The 21,004-nt window shown below is 37.0% G+C and overlaps 1 protein-coding gene across 1 annotated transcript in view; it reads right to left on the minus strand.

The window, feature by feature from the left end:
* DST (dystonin) overlaps positions 1–21,004 on the minus strand; it is a 315,143-nt gene that overhangs the window by 238,457 nt on the left and 55,682 nt on the right. The window contains exons 3-5 of the mRNA XM_081346025.1: positions 11,185–11,274; positions 7,939–8,016; positions 4,253–4,345 (exon numbers count right to left, since the gene is read on the minus strand). Of these exons, the coding sequence (XP_081202151.1) occupies positions 4,253–4,345; positions 7,939–8,016; positions 11,185–11,274 (261 nt within the window). The remainder of the gene's footprint in view (positions 1–4,252; positions 4,346–7,938; positions 8,017–11,184; positions 11,275–21,004) is intronic.

Below are 21,004 nucleotides of genomic sequence, written 5' to 3' on the forward strand. Positions count from 1 at the left end.
GGGAAATTGTGAGGGTAAAGTAATAACTGATAACAACCAGATTAAAAAAAATCTTTTCACAATTTTTATTCTAATTTGTATAGGATGCAGGAGTTAGGTCAAAAGTAGATGACTATTTTTGCTCAGATAAAATTTGCTGAATTTGTCACAAACTCAGAGACAATTTATGAATGATCCAATAACTACCTTTGAAATTTCAGAAGCTATAAGAAAAGTGAAATCAGCCAAAGCCCCTGGCCCAGACGGATTTACAAGTCAATATTATAAATGTTTTGAAGTTCAACTTCTTCAGCCATTAAAGGATGTAACGGATGTTATATTACAGGGGGGAAAATACCTGCAACATGGACAGAAGCTAATATTGTATTTCTTACAAAGGAGCGTCAGGATGCCATGATGATAAAGAACTACAGACCAATCTCATTATTAAATAAGGATTATAAACTATTTACTGCAATTTGGGCAGAAAGACTAAAAAAGGTTTTACAGGTATATATTCATGATGACCAAGCTGACTTTCTGCCCAAAAGACAGGAATAACATGAGAATGATTTTTAATGTTATTGAATACTTACAATACCACAACGAACAACCGGCAGCTTTAGTATTTCTAGATGCGGAGACAGCCTTTGACAACTTAAATTGGGTCTTTATGTTTAAAGTTCTGCAAGAAATGGACTTTGGGAGGAATTTTATTCAAGGGGTCAAAGTTTTATATTACAGCAAGCCAAAATTGTTATTAATGGTGATCTAACTAACTCATGTGAAATTCAAAAAGGGTACAAGAGAAGGATGTCCGCTGTCTCCACTGTTGTTTATTTTGGTGTTGGAAGTCCTGAACAGAGGTATCAGGCAACACAAGAAAATAAAAGGTATTAATGTTAAGAAGGAAGTTTATAAATTGAGGGCCTTTGCTGATGATTTGGTGATATTTCTGCAAGACCCAAAAAATAATATAGACCACTTGATGAGGAAACTAAATGAGTTTGGGTCCTTGGCCGGTTTCAAAATTAATAAGCAGAAAACATCAATGTTGATTAAGAATATGACCACAGGATGGTGATATACTGACTAAAAACTCCTGTTTTAGGGTTTGAGAAAAAAGTGAAATATTTGAGGGTTACGTTAACAAATTCAAACACATTTTTTTTCCAAAAATAACCATGTGCCTCCTGGAAGGGTATCAAAAAAGATTAATTTAAGATGGGACAAATTGCATTTATCATTACTGGGTAAAAATTCTGTGATTAAGATGAATGTTTTACCAAAGATGCTCTTCCTGTTTCAAATATTACCAATACTTGCAACTGATACTCAGTTTAAACAATGGCAGAGGGATATCTCTAAGTTTATATGGCAGGGGAAAAATGAGAATTAAATATAAATTATTGCAAGATGCTAAGGAAAGAAGCAGCTTTGGTTTACCCGGTTTGAAACTGTACTTTGATGCTTGTTGTTTGATTTGGCTAAATGAATGGGTGAACCTTCAGAATAAGAGGTTATTGGACCTAGGCGGCCATGAATTAAGGTTTGCTTGGCATGCTTACCTGTGGTATGACAAAGTTAAAGTAAATGTTGAATTTAATAATCATTTTACTAGGTGTGCCATTTTGAGGGTATGGAATAAATATAAAAGAAGGTTATCTACGAAGGTGCCACTTTGGGTTTCCCCGCAAGAAGCCTTTTTTAGAAAAAAGATGATGATGAGGCCAAATTGGTGGACTTATGGTAAAATAATATATTTTAATTTGGGTGAGCGTACCCTCAAATCCAGGGAGGAGCTAGAATCAGAAGGTCATGTTTACCATTGGTTTACATATATGCAATTGAAAGAAAGATTTACGTTAGATAAAAGGAATAAGGTTTAATTTTGTTTAAAATGAATTGGAAATCCTACTGTGTGTCGTAGTGATGAACATATTATTGCTAAAGTTTATAAAGTGTTATCGAATTTAAATCTGGAAAATGAACAAATAAAACGTATGATTCAGTGGGCAAGGAATTTGGCGTATAATATAATGTTTGAACAATGGGAAAATATGTGGAAGAAAGGATTAAAATTTACATTAAATTATAATTTAAAAGAAATTTTTACAAGATGATGTACCATTGGTACTTAACACCAGACAAATTATCAAAAATGTATAAAGGTATTTCAAATGAATGTTGGAAATGTAAGAGGGGACTTTTTACCATTTATATGGATGTGTGATAAACCAAGAAAATATTGGAGTAGGATTCAAACGTTAATACAGAAAATTCTTAAAGTGAATATAGAAAGAACACCAAAGACTTTTCTCTTGGGGCTGATGGAGAAAGACCTGGAAAAAAATATGGAACTTTGGTGTTATATATGTTGACAGCAGGACGATTACTCTACACTCAGAAATGGAAGATTACATCAATTCCTACAACGGAGGAATGATTACAAAAACTGATGGAGGTAACAGAGATAGCTAAACTAACAGTACTGATTAAAGAAAAGAATACTAACATTTTTATTGCCATGTGGAAACTGCTTCTAGACTTTGTGCTTGAGGTGGAAAAAAATGAAATTTTGATTTTGGGTTTTACCAATTAGATAGGCTTGACCTTATCAAAATGGCTAGTTTATTTGTTGTTGTTAGCTGCGAAGTCGTGTCCGACCCATCGTGACCCCATGGACAGTGTTCCTCCAGGCCTTCCTGTCCTCTACCATCTTCTGGAGTCCATTTAAGCTCACGCCTACTGCTTCAGTGACTCCATCCAGCCACCAGCTAGTTTATACTTTTATGTAAAAGTATAAAGTTGAGGTTTGAAGATGACACTTTGACACCAAAGAAAGTCAGAAGTCAATGCCTTTTTTTCCTCCCTTACCTCACTTTTCTACTCCCCTTTTCCTTCCCCATCTTTTCCGCTAATTACTTTTGTATTTTCATTGTATTATATATAATATAAACTAATAAAACTTTAACAAAATAAATAAATAAATATCAGAAAAGAGTCAGAAAAACTTTGCTCTGCCAATATTGGAACACACCAACCATTCATGCCTACCAAGCAACATCCAACGCTATACACTTTGGCACTAAAATTTGTGATCATATGTTTGACAGGAATTTGACAAGCATGAAAGGCACATTTCAAAACTGAAGTGGTATTAAAATGCTGTATCAGTAATGAGCTTACATTTATCGTTTTTTAAAAAGCTAACAATTCCTGTTTGTCATAATGAATAATACAGTCCAAACACTATGCATTTTGCTACTGTTTTAGATATGCATGAATCGCAAAAAATGTAAAGAGCATGATTTAAATGCTCTGCATATTTTTAAATGGCTGATGAAAGCTTTAAAGTGCTATGCCATGGTTCCTAATAAATTGCTTGTTCTGGCAAATGAGATCTAAAAATTCAAACTGCAGCTTTCAGACACTGAAACTGATATATATATATATATAACACACACACACAGACAAAAACACACACAAAATCAGATCAGAAAAATGTATTACTTACTTCTGTAAATTCATTTGGTACAGCAATTCTACTGCCACCTAGTGCGATCTAGACACAATCAACATTTATAACAGGAAATGATGGGTATGTCTGTTCTAACCAAGAGAAGGACTAGGGGTGACCTGATAGCAGTCTTTCAATATTTGTGGGGCTGTAACAGAGAAGAAGGGGGGTCGATCTATTCTCCAAAGCACCTGAAGGCAGGACAAAAAGCAATGGATGGAAACTAATCAAGGAGAGAAGCATCCTAGAACTAAGGAGAAATTTCCTGGCAATTAGAACAATTAATCAGTGGAGTGGTTTGCCTTCAGAGGATGTGGGTGCTCCAAGATTGGAAATTTTTAAGAAGAGACTGGACAGCCATTTTTCTGAAATGGTATAGGGTTTCCTGTCTGAGTAGGGGGTTGGACTAGAAGACCTCCAAAGTCCCTTCCAATTCTGTTATTCTGACATAGTGTTCATTTTTTGTTTGAAATTGTGGAAATAATGTTTATTATAATTAAGTTATAATTAATGAATTACTCATTACATTGAGTGCCTATCTTCTTTTCTGGGCTTCAAAATAAATAATCAGACCCATTTTGCAAAGGAAAAGGCCCAAAAGCAGTATTAGCTTTCAAAAGATAGTAGTAGAGGCAACCGGTTCTATCTGAATGCCTATGAAAATCCCAGTGTATTCACATTTGAAAAACACAGCCATCGCTCATCAGAAAGTCTTAATAAGTTGAAGGCTGCAACAATGTCAGGGCACCTTACCTGAAAGTGCAAAATTATGGTCCATATTAATCCCAATGTCAATTTAGGATTCCCATCTGTTATGTCATCATTTCGAATGTTCACCAGTTTCACCTGTCATGGGTGGAGGGAGAGAAATGTACAAAGGAATTAAAACAAATGGAGTTGACAACATGCATTCTTTTTCTTGTATGTGACTGCAGTGAAAGAAAGACCAATTGGCTGATTCGTGCACTGTAATTCTAGTTTATCCTGTTTCTTTTTCTCCGTAAAGTAGAGGATGCCTCAAGAAAAGGCAGAATACTTTTAACAAAACAAATGATGCTTCTATTTTTGCACAGGGACAGCTTCAGTTGCACAAGAAAGCTGGCAAGTTAAAACAAAGGAACCAATAATATTAACTTTTCTGATTTTATTACTATTACTAAAGATATCAGTATGTTAGCTTTTAAGGGCTAAGATTAGCAAACTCCTAAGATATAGCCAATTTTAAATGCCATCAAGAGACTGAACAATTTGAAACAGCAGGAGGAAAAAGACAAACTCTACAACTATGGACCCACAAAACAGCTCTGATCTCATTCACTGCAATGGGCAAATCGACTGTTGTGTTTAAAGCTTCCATTCTTGCCTGCCAAGAATGTTGAAAAGGTGTCTGGAGAATTATGATTTCCCAATGGATTATAGCCTAACATATCTTCATCTATTCAAGATAATCCATGCTGGCTAATGAATAATATTAAATATGGTCCTCAAGTTACAGCATTAAGTTTTGGCAGTATTCATCAATCCCTTCTGTCCTAATTTATAACATTTTCCTAATATTTAGAATTTGCTGGTCTATGGGTGTAATTCAGATTAATTGGTTGATTTGATTAGAAAGGCTTTGAGAGTCTTATTGTTATTATACCATACTTATCTCTACTATTATTTGCTTTTCAATCAGGATGGAAATTATATGCTTGAACTTAAACACATGATGCTCATTAGAGCTGTGCAAAGCACTTGAAAAAAAGTCCAAAATGAAGTATCTGTGTATGCACATTCTGAAGCAGCTATCAGATTGTTTAAAGGAGGTGGCTGCTTTAAAGATTCGAAGGAAGATGCATCATTCATTCTCCCAACACTTTCCAAAGGATTCTTTTAAATGCTTTACACTCTTATTATGCTGGTAACATATAACTCAACACAGCTCCCAGCTCATGGGAAGACTTCCCCCAATATTTCAAAGGTATCTTTATATTGTTTGAATATAAGTTGATTTGGGTTTTTTTCTATTTCAATTTTTCTACTTCTACTTCAATTTTTTTGCTATGAATGTAACCTTCACACCAAATATTCCTAGGAATCTAGAGTTCTTGCTAAACATAGAATCTGAATCTTAACAAGGGAAAGCAGACCTATATTATCTTTTCCTCTGCTTTCTTGCATTTTCATAAGGATTGCCTATTTAGTTCAACGTTCCTCAAACTTTCAGTTCATTTGACTTTTTCATGAAGTTTCAGATTATTCATTGATCCCCAAACATTACATGAAAATAATTGAATGAATACTACTTTAACTAATAGTACTGCAAATAATAATAATAATAATCACCACGTGAACACCATCAGCACTGACAAAATCACCATCAATCAATTGCAAAAGACCATTTTATTTGGAGCAGTTTGTAATGACCTTTCTTGCCACACTTGCTAAGTAAATCACTGCAGTTGTTAAGTGAGTAACACAGTTGTTAAGTGAGCCTGGCTTTCACTTTGCTTCTCAGGTTACAAAAGGTGATCACACGATCAGCTGGACACTGCAACAGTCAAAAATTTGAGTCAGTTGCCAAGCATCTTGATTTTGATCACATGACCACATGACAAAACAATTTTGTCACTTTTTTCAGTGGCATTACAACTTCGCAGGGTCACTAAATGAATTGTTATAAGTCAAGGACTAGCTATAGTTCCATTAAGCTTGGGAGTTGATGTTGGGGACCCCTGATTTAGTTGTTGGTGCTGTTCAAGGCAATTTTGTAACTCTTTTTTCTACAAAGACAAATATATTTTAATGTCAAATGTTAATATCAGTTTTTATATTTCAATTTTTACATCTTTATATAAAGTTTTGCTTATCTCCTATAAAATTAGTCAATCTCACAAGAGACAAAGGAGGAAATAACCTTTTCTTGAATGAAAAAAAAATGGAGAAACTGAAAAACATGACAGTGTACAAGAGAAATTACAAGTGAAAGAAGCCTTTTCCTGGCTTCATAAAATTCTAATTCACAGTGATGATAACCTTATCTGGAACTGTACGAATTTCAACGAATTTTGAAATAATTCCTATTTCTTCCCACTGATCTGCTCCCTAAAGCAGGGGTGTCAAACTCAATTTCATTGAGGGCCGCATCAGCATTGTGGTTGCCCTCAGGGGGGCGGGTGGGTGTGGCCTGGGTGGGTGTGGCCTACTGGGTGGGCGTGGTTAGAGTGCGTATGGCCTACTGGGTGGGCGTGGCCAGCTCTACATCGTTCGCATCCAGGGTGCCTATGGGGTCTGGGCAGGAGTGGGACAGATCTGGGGGTCTCTGGCAGAAGGAGGGTCTCTGGGCCAGGGCCAAGGCAGTGGGGGCCGTTCCCTCACTGTTTCCAGGATAGCTTCGCGGGCCGCATGAAACCACTTCGCGGGCCGCATCTGGCCCCCGGGCCTTGTGTTTGACATGTCTGCCCTAAAGTAAACATTTGTGGCAATATAAGTATAGTCTGTTTATTGTTTGCTTCTTTGTTAAAACAGAGTGAACAATATTTAGTATTTCAGTTGTTAAGTTATATTATAAACAAATCACAGTAGTCAGATTTCTACTATTTATTTCCTGGAAATATACTTTGGTCTGTTATTACTGCCTAGCTTTAACTCTCCTACGAGCTCTCACCAGAAGTGTCTAGCAGAGAAATTATAAGGCTCATGTAGAGAACACCAAAGGTGAAATAAAACACTTTAAAACAATGGTTCTTAACCTGTGGTCTGCGGACCCCTAGGGAGGCAATGAGGTAGTCACAGGTGGTCCACGAAGGCTTGCAGGAATGTTATGATTTAAATCTTGAGTTAAGTCTTGGTGGTCCATGGCGATGATGCATGGCCACAAAAAGTATTTAAAGGGAGTCTGTGGTGAAGAAAAGTTAAGAACCACTGCATTAAAAGATTTCTTCTATTAGCCCTTTCTAACATAAAGTATGCAATGATCAATTACACCTAGACAAGGCTTGACTTTTTGCCAGTATATTCATGGAATGTAGCCCATTAACAGAGCAATCCTATTCACAATTACTCAGCAACTGCAACTACTGAGCTTGCCAAAAATTATTCCTCAAGTAAATGAGATTTCAGTCTAAAAAAGGAATTCACATGCTCTCCTATACAGTACTTTCTTTCCTTTTACTTCTTAGCTACAGTATTAGAAACATTAGTAATATTGATTTTTCCTCTTCTGAAAGGGGAAAAAAAACAAGGCAGGGCAAGATGATGTATGACTCGGTACATTGCTAAAGAAAAAAGGATCGATGAAGAACATTAGAATTTCTAAGGACAGCCAATAAGATTAACATCACCAATATGATAAGTAATAAATATCTGAACAACTAAATAATACAGAGATAAAAATGTAGAAGGTATTATTTCAAAAATTAATGTTTCGATTTTGTTTCTTAAATGTAATATCTTACCTGCCGCCTTTTCAAATAATCAAGTGCAATTTGGACATTCTGTAGTCTATGAAATCGCATCCGTCCTTTCTCCCTGGGCTAAAAACAAAAAAATGGGAAAAATACAAATTTCTATAAAGTTCCACAAATATTTTCAGACCTTTTATTTGTGTAATATTTTAAACATCCCAAGAATATCACTGGAAATTACCAGCAACCAAATAAAGACATCTGCATGAAATGTAATGGATCTGGAAAAAAGCAACTCAAGTTTAAACTTTACGAATATCCTTTTTCCACCTGTGGCTTCTTTCTTTCCATGTGATTCATTAATGGATAAAATAAATATAATTAAGGCAGCAACACTGCAACTACCAGACCTGCTTAGTGCGCCAGGATACTCTAACATGATACATGTTTCAGTTTCATTAATTTCAATTGCAGAATTAAAAGTGTTCCAATTCTTGCCAACTAAAATTAATGGGACTTAAAGGTATTTCATTTTTACTGTTCCTGTAAGCAGTTTAAGAACAAATTATGATCCAGCTTACCTCACCAAACCCATAAATTTCTTTTAAAGTTCATTTAAAAGGGGTTGGGTTTTATTAATGTGTTTTAACTTTTTTATTGTGTTTTAACTTATTGTAAGAGTTGTGGGCATTCTGTTTAATCTTTTTTAATTTTTGTATTTTGTCTTTTAACATGCATTGCCCTGTTCACCGCCCTGAGTCCTTCGGGAGAAGGGCGGTATACAAATAAAATTAATAAATAATAAATACATAAATTTAAGCTTAATCAGCATGTTGAAAGTACTTTGCTTCTGGAGTGAAAAATGCTTCTGGAAAATGTTTTTTTTCCCTTTAAAAAAGCTGTTCTTATGATAATCCCTTTCTCAAACTATCCAGAATATTAAAAGTTTTTAAAACTGTTTAGAGGGACAGGCAGGTAAGCTATCAAGAGAAATTGTCAAGTAGTTTCAATTAATAACTATATTGAACTTCCTGTATAATTCTAATTAAGTAAATACAAACTAAGTAAAAAATAATATTTGCTAAGACACATCAAAATACATCAAAGGCATGAATTTGTGAATAGGGAACAGTCTACCAGCATCAGTAAATAGCATAATATAGCTAATGTTCAGTCCACCAAACCCCAGCAGATTAAGGAACAGAAATGCATTTTGTTTTGACCTAAGAAATCATGTGGAATGTATACTTCCCATATAGTGCAATTTTTTATTTTTTTATTTTTAGAAATTGAGCTATAAAAGCCGAGTTGTGTCACCATGATTGTCATATTAACTTCTTCAGAGGGGGCAACTGTTTCGTGGTTTTGTTTGTTTGCATTTTGGGATGTATACTAAGACTTTATATAGAATAAACCTGAAAGTTGGTTGTCAAGATACACATGGGAAATATTCATGAAAATTTGGAAAGGCATACAGTTTACTCAAGAAAGTTCTTGAATCTGGTTAATATATCCCCATCACGTTTTGCCTTTATATAACCAAATATCAATGCTTTTCAGGAAAACAAAAGTTTACAGATAACCAATTCTGAATGATGTAATAATGCTTATGTTTAGCCATCGAATTACATATTTTTATATTCCAGAACCTTCAGCAACATCATAAAAATGTGTCATCTTTTTCTTTAAAATACTTACATAACAATCATGAAGAAAGCACATGTTATTATAGAAAACCAAAAAATATCCAGCAGATTAATGAGAAACGTGGCAAAATGCATGCAGTTAGTATAAAAATCACGAAGACAAAAACTCAAGAGAGGAAAAGACCCCATTCGCTTAACTACCAGGGAATAAAATATCAATGCCTTTCTTCCCAACTTTAGATTTTTCACAAACCTTTACCATAATGGACAGAGCTCTCTACTGTTCCAGTTCAAGTGCCTTGTGAATTTTGTAATGCAAGTATATTGTCATAATTGAAATCAAAATCACAAACACAAGAGCTGTTCCACTAAATTTGTAGCAACATCTATCCATACTTATTATTTGTACAGTTGGTGCATCTTTGCAAAATAAATATATGTCCTCTAAATGTTTGCCATTTAATAATGGACATATAGTACAATAAATATAGTACAATAAATGAGGACCCAGATTGTTGGGGGCAATTAAGCTGACTTTGTAATAATGCCGCTTGGGGTGTGTGTGTAAGCCCTAATAAGCAGGCATATACATAGAATGAAGGCTACTGCTAAGCTTGTAAGCTGCCCTGAGTCTTCGGAGAAGGGCGGGATATAAATGGAATTAAAATAAAAATAAAAAAAATAAAAATAAACAGAAATGTAGTCTGGCAAAAAAAATATAACCTTCCCAATGCAGTTTAATGGGGATCTATAGAAGTTATTGGCACCGCTCACATTATTCTAGATTAGAAGCATTCCCCATAATGCCAACCCCACCATCCAATTCTTTCTAATGAAAATATTGCACCCCATCACACCTGAACATTACTTTAATACATTAGCAGTCACCACTCTTCACAAACTGTATTAGTAGAGTTATGGGGGTCGGCACCTACCCCCTTATCCTCATCCTCCTCATGCTGTTCAAACGGGCATGCTTCTGTTGAACTCACCAACCGTAAGGTCTTCAAAAAATCTCGCTCCCTTGGCTAATAAACACAGACAGGAGATAGGAGAGCAAAGACACAAGACAGACCACAAATGAAAAGAAGAATATGAACAGAAGAACATAATGAAGGGAGTAAGTGCCAAGCAGAGGAGAGAGGAATGTTCACAATGAAAGGAAAGGACACGATATCAGAGGGGAATGTTAGACAATTACAGTGGGAGCAATACTGTAACACAATTATTTTTAATTAGAAAAAGAATATTTAGCATCCCACACATGTTGGAGGATTTTAAAAAAAAATCGTAAAAATGAAAAGACAACTGGCTTTAGAAAAAATACGGTAGTTTTTCTAGAGCAGGGGTAGGCAACCTCGGCTCTTTTATGACACATGGACTTCAACTCCCAGAATTCCTGAGTCAGCATAGCTGACTCAAGAATTCTGGGAGTTGAAGTCCATGAGAGTCATAAAAGAGCCGAGGTTGCCTACCCCTGTTCTAGAGGAACAACCAAAAATATTAGATTATTAATTATGAGACATTCTGATCTCTCCCCCTCCCCCACCTCCCACTTATGGAAACAATGCATTAAAGAAATGCTGAACTAAGGTAAGAACAAATATCAATTAAATCTGTAAAACGGTTATATTAAAATTAAGGAACTCACTAAAGTATCTCCTGAAAGGACTTCCAAAAGAGAAATCAAGTTATGTCCATCTCTCAGATCTTCATACAGGTCATTGACATGCTTGCGAACCTATAAAGAAAATGAAATTAAAAGTCAGTGTGTTGTCTCATTCCAGGAGAAGTATTTGTATACACTCCCACTGATTGTAGTAACATTTACACTAAGGTAGGTGTAGAAAAGACTACAGTCTTACTGTAATAAATTGTGTTGCAAAGCCTAGGCCCTAGGGCAGGGGTCTTCAAACTTGGCCTTTTTATGACTTGTGGACTTCAACTCCCAGAATTCCTCACTCAGCAGGTCTGGCTCAGGAATTCTGGGAGTTGAAGTCCACAAGTCATAAAAGGGCCAAGTTTGAAGAGCCCTGCCCTAGGGAATACACACTTACTGACGTCCATCTTAATGTATAGAAAAATACGGCTCCTAGAATATAATTTCCATATTATCATCACTTGAAATTTTCATTCCCCCAACGAAGAATTCAAAGTAAGACTATGGGATACAATAATGCATAAATACCATCTCAGCATTACTGCAATTAGCATAAAAAGTCCTTGAAACTGAGAAGAACCATGCCTATTGTTTATACGATTAGCAGTTAATGAAGTAAATTATTTTTCTATTGAATATTAAAGAATACACTTATTATATTTTACATCTAATAAAAATATATTCCTTAGAATGTATGGTTTTACTGTGCTTCTCAAAAGTGAAGAAAATGATTGTAGAAGTAAAGGTGAAAATTATTGCTTTATGGTTTACAATGCAGTTAATTTACTTGGACCCTGAACTAGTCCTTCCATTAATATTACCAAGGAGCCTACTTACAGACAGAGTGCTATTTGCAATTCCTTCACACACCCCACTATTACAGAGAACACACCAGTCTTCCAGATCAGATTCTTGGGAGCTCTGGAGGATTTAAAGGATATGGGGAATGGACAAAAGTCACACACATACAGATCTCTGCTAGTAGGATTGCCCGTGAACATGCCCTTTAGTCACACTATGTTTCAGCCACTGGAGAAATTCAGAAACACAGCTAACTTATTTAATTCTTTAGAGGTGTGTGTGTGTGTGTGTGTGTGTGTGTGTGTGTGTAACATATTCCAGATTATATATACTTATTATTAGGTGAAAACCATAGCCTCAAAGTATAACCTAACCACTTATTTTTAGGAGCACGGTAGCTCGAGTGGTTGGAATGCTGGGCAGGAGGTTAGCAAGCCTGTGTTCGAGACCCAAGAGCTGCCGTGGGGCAGGGTTGAGCTCTAGTCCTTCACTCCAGCTTCTGCCAGGGACATGAAAGGAGTCCCCAATTGGGCATCCCCAGGGCAACGGTGATGTCACTGGGTAATCCTTTTAATCTGGAAATGCCTTGGTTCTTCTGACACAAGTGCAACTATTTATTTCAATACAAATATGAGATAATTCATGTATCATATCCAAGAAACATAATGAAGGGAGTAAGTACCAAGCTGAGGAGAGAGAAATGTTCACAATGATAGGAAAGGACATAAGAGGGGAATGTTAGACAGCCTTCAGTCACATGTGGCCATATGTTACATTCCTTGATAATGGTGAAGAGGATGGTACTAGTTAGCTTTAGCACAGTTTGGGCATCATGACACAAGCACAACCAAATCTCAGTTTTATTCCAAGTATGTTCTTTTTATTCTATTCAAGTTAGGATTATCTTGCAAACTGGCTTACTGTTGCCTGTAAGTAAGAAATAAACGCAGTCTGCCGATACACCTAGACTACACAGCTAAAGCTAAATTATTATAGACCAGAAAAGTGAAATTAGTTTTCTATTTGCATTTAAAACAGAAATGGGATAAAAATAAATTAATTGTGACAACCCCTTGGCAATTTGAATTTATTGAATAATTATTCCTTCTGATAACAGCCTAATGAATATGCAAGTACTACATCCACATGAATATCTTCCTACATTAGAAGAAAGCAAATACGTACATTGTGTGTGTGTGTGTGTGTGTGTGTGTGTAGCAGAGCCTTCTGGTTTTATACTTTACTCCTCTGGCAATGACACTAAGAACTTCATTCCCACAACAAAGCCTAATGCTTCCACTGCTTTCCACCCTAACCTCCAAGACAGAATATGCTATCTATTTATCCATACAGTCCAATAAAAATCCTTCACCCAGAGTACAGGGCAGATCTCTAATTATTGTAAAATACAGATTCCCCTACAAGAAGTAATATAAAAAATTACAATAACAGTATCAGCCTACGCCAGGCATGTCAAACTGCCGGCACGTGGGCCAGATGCATCACACCAAAACCACGCCTACCCCCTTGCTGGCAATGGGGAAAAAGTCGTGATACGTCGTGTGATGTCATGTGACGTCACAAGTTCGACATGCCTGGCCTAAGCTGAATACCTATCCATCAAGACAGAACAAGGATGAAAGCTCTTTGGCTTATTGTAGAATATTTTGTTGTTCTTCTGAGTCCTTGATTAAGCAAGATGTTTAATAAGAAAATAATGGCCAGGCCTTCCTTCCCTTCCCTTTATTTATTGCTACCGCTTCTAGTTGCTTTTTCATAGGCAGAGGTGAGTTCTGTCTCTTATCTATATCTTGAAGAATTTAAAAAAGAAATCCTTGTGTATCTTGGGAGACTCTGAAGGGAGGAACATGCTTGCTAAATGCCATAAACAGCATATCAAGACACTGACTAAGGAAGAGGTGACAGCCAGCAGCATTCACAGATTGGTTTTACGTAAAGACAAAGACCAAATAGGGCTGATCCTCTTGACGGAACAGTGTTCCCATACCCCAATGGACCAGCCACTGCTCTGTAAAACTGCTTGCTCCACCTGGTTCAAAAGCCTTTTTTCTCAAGTAAGCAGTTCAACCTTGAAAAAATAAGTTTTTCCTCTTCTGCTCGTTGGGACACTAGTGGGAGACATTAAGCAGAAGGTAAAGTTCCAACATCTGATAAGACTGGAAAAACAAACTAAAAAATAATATTGTATTTTATTTTATTTTTGCTTTCTATACCCACCTCATGAATAATGATTTGAACTGGTAAACAAGGCAAGGATGCCAACAAAACCACTAATGAAATCCATGGGAAATATAAAGCAGGCTGAAGGAATCTGTTCAATCCCTCAAGGTTTATTGTGACACTCTCGACAAATAAACTATGTGTTGCCTGGGGCAAGCAGGCTTGTGCAACAGCGATAGCACAGCTGGGTTTTAGAAGGCTTGGCAGTTTGGCTGGAGCAAGAATCCCAGCCTTTAGGGAGAAGAGAGTAATTTATATTGAAGCTGAAGGAGAGGACGTGCATCAATAATAAAGAAAAAATATTTAAGCAATGCAACAACAAAAAAATCCTACAGAAAACAATGATGGCAATTCACAAATGTGGGAAAGATTACAAAGCAGAGTTTGGCCACACATAAAGAAGTTAACACTTAGTTTACCTGGGACAAAGTTAATAGACAGGGAATAAATATGTACATTTATTATATTTATTAAAATAAAACATATTAACAGAAAAGTATGTCCGTTCTCTTCTAAAAACAGCAATATACGACCCCTCGTTCAGCTCACAAATAAAGATTATCAATGGATCCAGCTTATGATAATATATGAATTGGCTATGTTAAAATATTGCAATAAAAATAGTTTATTATTTAGCGATTTAAGTAACCACTAAATGTTCCACTTTTCTTTTAGGAGCTCAAGACAGTCCATAAAGTGTGCCCTGTTTTTCTTCACTGCAACAATTTTGTGAGTTTAGGCTGAGACAAAGTGATTGATCCAAAGTTACCTCCATGGTTGAAGGTGGAATGTAAAAGCCATCTTCCTTAGTTCTTATTTTGCTCCTAGCTCATGCCTGTCACTTTATTAACTTCATTATACTTCTAATTCCAGCCAATTTCATTGACACAACCAATTTATTTCAAGCAATGGAAAACGGGCTGATGGGGCTATTTTGTACATTTGTGTACTTAAAAGGCTTATTCTGGGATTTCTTTGAATTTTTTATATATATTATCTCCTAGTCAGAGGAAGGTAATATTTTAAATTATCCTTGGTGGGATGTAAGCAGTGTTCATAGGAGACCTGAATGCTTATCAGGATTTCCTCAAGGAGAAAATGGGTCATTCCAACTTCAAATTTTAATATGATTGAAGGATTTCATAGCCAACCAACAGAATTTGTAAAAATAAACATTATAAAAATGGTGCTGTATTATTTTTTTGAAAGAAGACTTTGTTGGTTGGTTACCTACTTGAATCAGTAAACACATTATAAGGGAATATGTATACTATAAAATTATGTTGTATGATTGTAGTTGGCATATTATATGAACCTGTTGTGATTTGTAAGCCACTGTGAGCAACATACTGCAAATTACCATGCTCCAAACTCAGCAATATATGAGCTTGATAAGTAATTGATTTAAAAAATTGTGACTTTCCATGAATCCAATCATTTCTGGCTTATTAGATGTATGAGGTTAAAACTAGGCTATCCACAGATGATCATCTGATATCTGATTCAAAGCTGGAAGAAGGAAATAGACTTATTAATATTTTTGTTTTTATTTATTTGAAGATGAACACAACAAACACCCCCAATACAAATTAAACAGAACCATTAATACACAATGGTACTGTAAAAACAATCCTCATGCAATTTAAAAGAGCTAGTGAAAGATGTAATTTTAACACCTTTTTTGAAGATGAAGAACAAATCCAGTCCATGTCCATTGCAACCAGTGTGTGGTTCACTGACTTGATTCTGGTTAAATCTAGTTTAACTCCAGTGTTAAATCATAAAAAATGTAACCTTGGCAACCATCTCTTTTGCTATTCTGGATTATTTTCAGCTAGTAGAGGTCAATAATATGGAGAGACTTATTCTGTTAGGAGCAGGGGAGGGGCTCAGTGTCCTAAATGGATCATTTCAACTTTATGAATCCCTGATGACTGCCACCTTTTTTCCTCAATTTAATCAACCAGGACAATAAGAGGCACCATGATTAAAGGGGATGACTCATGTATTTTTGTGAGTAGGATGTGTTCCTTCATGCCTAAAGGAGGCAGTTCTAAGCCTCTGAGGCAGGGGTAGGCAACCTCAGCTCTTTTATGACTAATGGACTTCAATTCCCAGAATTCCTGAGTCAGCTGACTCAGGAATTCTGGGAGTTGGAGTCCATGAGTCATAAAAGAGCCGAGGTTGCCTACCCCTACTCTGGGGGAGAGAAGCTTCCTTGATACAAGATGGCTATGTAAGGTCAAACATTTAATTTCTAGGAAAGGGGACTGGAAAGATGATGGCTTTATAGCTTCTGACAAATTTGAGCTAATAAAGTGGATTGAATGACCACTTTGATCAAGATATAGAACTGAAATGATATCTTCACCTTGAGGCATGACCTATATTTGCAAATAGATATGAAGGATGCAGATAACCATAGCTTTCCTGCAGAAGCCTCTGCAGCAGGGTTGTCAAACTGCCGGCCTGCCGGCCGGATGCATCACAAGGAAACCGCACCCACCCCATTGCCAGCAATGGGGGAAAAGTTCTGATACGTCATGTGACATTGCAAATTTGACATGTCTGCTCTACAGGATCTGATGCTTTTCTCCTTTCAGCTTCACATCTTTCATAAGCGCATCTGAAGTCACAACACATCACAAAAGAATAGCACTTGCAGCACAACGTTGCATTAGTCATCCTCTCCACTGACCTGCAGATGCCTCTGCTCTAGGCTTTTTGGAGATTTTCATTTTAATTAATCATGATACCCTGTTTGACACTGCTGACCTGTAGTAGTGTTCCACAACATTCCTATCATGCTACATGTCTTGCTACACATGCTGCTCAATATATCTAAAAGTCCACAGAAGAAGTCCACTGAAGGTTAGAAGCGAGGTGCAGGTGGTCCTAGACTTATGACCACAATTGGGACCGAAATGTTAGGCGCTAAGCAATATAATCATTAAACAAGTCATTGGACCAGATCTCATTTTACAACTCTTTTTACCGTAGCCTTAAGGAAATCACCACAGTTAAGCAAATTATGTGGTTGTTAACTGAATCACACAATTGTTAAGCAAATTCAGCTTCCACAAATTCAGAATCATGTGACCACAAGAAGCTACAACTGTTGTAAATGTGAGCCAGTTGCCAAACATCTGAATTGCAATCACGTGACCCTGGGGATGGTAGGATGGTTGTAACTTTAAGGACAGCCTGTAAGTCAATTTTCATGAGGCCACTGTAACTTTGAATCATCATTAAATGAATGGTTGTAAGTTGAGGACTAACTGTGATGGAACACCTAGCTCTACTCCATCGCAACAACTAATTCCAAGGAAACAATCAGTACTTCATTTCAATAAGAGATTAGATGAGGGAAAACCAGCTGAAATTAAATCCAAGTAAAACGGAGGTAGTGTTCATCAGTAAGAAACTGGGGACTGAGCTTTAATCTGAGCCAAGTGTGTGTTCACCCTGAAAGAGCAGATTTAAATTTGGGAGTGTCCTCTATTGGATGCACAGTAGCAGCAGAGATAAGGGACACATGGGCCCAGTTAGGGTTACAACTAGCTACAACCATTCACAAGTAGTCAGATTTGGCAATAATTATCCCAGATCAGCTATAACAATTACTGCAATGCGCTTTTTGTAAAGCTATCTTAGAAAAAGCCCTAGTAGTTGCAATCAGAGCAAACTTCAGCGAGTAATGGTAAATATTTTTTCTATACAGTTCAATTCTTGGTGGTTATATATTCATGTGGGATAAAGGGTTGCCACTGTTTTCTCCCAGGATGTTTTCCTAACCTAGTTTACATCCCTGGGATTTCTTTATTGCTTCCCATATTATCCATATTGCTGCCATCAGTGGAAGATATAGGAACTGCTGGTGGCTGTACTGAAGAATTGCATTAGCTGCCAGTTATTTTCCAGATACAATTTAAGTTATTTGATGTAAACTTTTAAAGCCTTAAAATAGCCTGGCTATTATCTTTTTGTGGTTATATTTTAAAAGTTTTAACTGTATATTTCTAATGCAGAAAGCTGCCCAGTCTTTTGGAGTGGCTGCCATAATAAATTTAATTCCAGATACTCGTTTGCTGATGGTAATTGAGAATGGGAATTCCATCACTAAGTGACATGGTTGTAAGGTGCAACATCACACAACTGTTTTGACTTATAAAGGCGCCTTTGGCAGTCCCAGTTGCCAGTATTAGACAAATCCCACATGATACCAGGATCATCTGGTTGCCATCTGCAACCTCCCATCAGCTTTTCCATTGGCTTTGCTTGTCAGAATCTGGCAGTAAAAGTTGCAAATCACAAACATACGATCATGAATTGGTCTACCTCAGAAGGCTGATATATGAGGACCCATCATAAATCCCTCTCATTCAGCACCATCACAACTCTGAATAGTTGCTAAATGAGTGGACTAAGGGAGAACTACTTGTAATAATGACATTAATAATATAGGTACTGAAAAAATCTGCATAATGGGTGTGGCAGCATTTACAGACAGGAGAGTAGAAGAGAAAGACCTGAAGAAGGGGAAAAACTACAATGACCTACAAATAGAAGTAAAATGCCTGTGGCAGGAGAAAGCAAAGGAGGTGCCAATAATAGCAGGCAGCTTGGGTGTAATCCCAAAAACAACTGGAGCACTACTTGAACTTAATTGGCATTGACAAATTCACCATCAGTCAATTGCAAAAGGCAGCTTTTACTAAGAACAGTTTACATCCTGCAATGATACTTTTTATATCCTCAAACATCAATATCTACCTATCCCAGATCTTTTATCCATCAATAGATGGATAAAAATGCCAAATCCAGTCTGAATATCTGGCTGATTGAGTAGCAAACCATAAAATAAAATAGGAAGAAAATGCTTCTCCTGCTACAAATCCCAGGTGCACCGAGTTTTGGAAAAGAAACTGGTGCACGGATGCTATGCACTCCAAGTAGCTGATGCTGGGTGAGAAAGCCTCATCTGCAAACTATGAAATGCATTCCCTCTGGTGTTTTACAAAAACATTTTGCAAAATCTGCAAAGATGCAGATTTCATCTTTTATCGGGCTTCATCAATTTTAAAATTTTTATTTGTGTTTTTTTTTTAAAAAAAAATTATAGTGAATCTCCATTCCCAAAGAGGGTTGAGAAGCTGATATGCTATTGGCTAGCAAAAGCAATTCAAGATCATCATAGGAGAGAATGCTTAAAGGAAAACAAAATCTAATCACAATAAGGGTATCAGCTATATTCTGCGGCTGATACTGCAGGCTCTTATTATTGTCAAAGAGGCTTCTGGAGTTAAGGCAGAGAACCAAATTAGCCCAGAGAGAAAAACATTCCAAATGTTACATCCATATATTTCAGATTTCAGGATTACAGAGCAAAACAACCAACAAAACCAAGCAACAAATATCAGAACAAAAGATGAGCAGGGTGAAGCTAATTTGATTCTGGGCTTCTGTCATCCAAAGAATATTTTCTCACTGAAACTGAGCGGCAATTCCCCCTTCCCCTTTGTTAAGAGAAGTCAGGTACTTTTGAAAAATCCTACATTAAAAAAAAGTGAAGGACTCCCTTGAGTCAAGTTGGATTGCATGGATTCCTTCCTTTCCTTCTCAGCATCAGCCAAGATTGGCTAGGTGCTGCCATCTGCTGTGTCATCAAGAACACTACATGAATACCTCACCCTCCCAAACAGTTACCTACCAGTTATTTCTAGGTATACCGCTTTATTGTATCATAGCGGTATCACTTAACTCCACCGAATAAAAGAAAAGTGCTGCAGCCAGAGATAAATTCCACAGTTCACTGTGTGGATTAGCCCTAATCAGAACCTTTACGATATAAGGTAAAGGTAAAGGTTCCCCCGCACATGCGTGCTAGTCGTTTCCAACTCTAGGGGCCGGTGCTCATCTCCGTTTCAAAGCCGAAGAGCCAGCGCTTGTCTGAGGACATCTCCGTGGTCATGTGGCCGGCATGACTAGACGCCAAAGGCGCACGGAACGCTGTTACCTTCCCACCGTAGTGGTCCCTATTTTTCTACTTGCATTTTTACGTGCTTTCGAACTGCTAGGTGGGCAGAAGCTGGGACGAGTAACAGGCGCTCACTCTGTTACGCGGCACTCGGGATTCGACCCGCCAAACTGCCGACCTTCCGATCGACAAGCTCAGCGTCCTAACTCACTGAGCCACCGCGTCCCTAAGATATAATCATGTGCAAACATTCAGAGCTTATTGTGTAATATGCATACACCATTATGGACTTTTCCCACCCTATGCAAATATTAATTCCAGCCTTGGTTCATTCAGTCTTGCCCCTCTCCTCGCCAAGTAAAGCCCTGTCACCTTCATCACATTGGGCATACTAATTTTGATCACAATATTAACAGAGGAAATGCAATTCATGGGCGCTTCTCATCAGCCCAGGCCTATCCTATCATTTAATTCAATTTTTTGGTCAGTCTGGAAATCAGTATTTCTAACTATTCTGATACATAACTGGCTCTTAAGTAGAAACAAAGAGCCAATTAGCCCTTCCAGAAAATTATAATAAAAAAACAATACAGGTAGTCCTCAACTTACAACCATTTGTTTAGATACCATTCGAAGTTACAATGGGACTGTAAAAAATGACTGCTGAAACTCAGGACTGTTGAAGCATCCCATTTGTAAGCTTCCCAGCTGGCTTCCAACAAACAAACAAAGTCAATGGGGGAAGACAGATTCAGTTAATGATTGCCTTCAGTAATTATCAAGTGCAGTGAT

The sequence above is a fragment of the Vipera berus genome, assembly GCF_964194415.1.
Source record: "Vipera berus genome assembly, chromosome: 1".
NCBI classification, from domain to species: Eukaryota; Metazoa; Chordata; class Lepidosauria; order Squamata; family Viperidae; genus Vipera; species Vipera berus.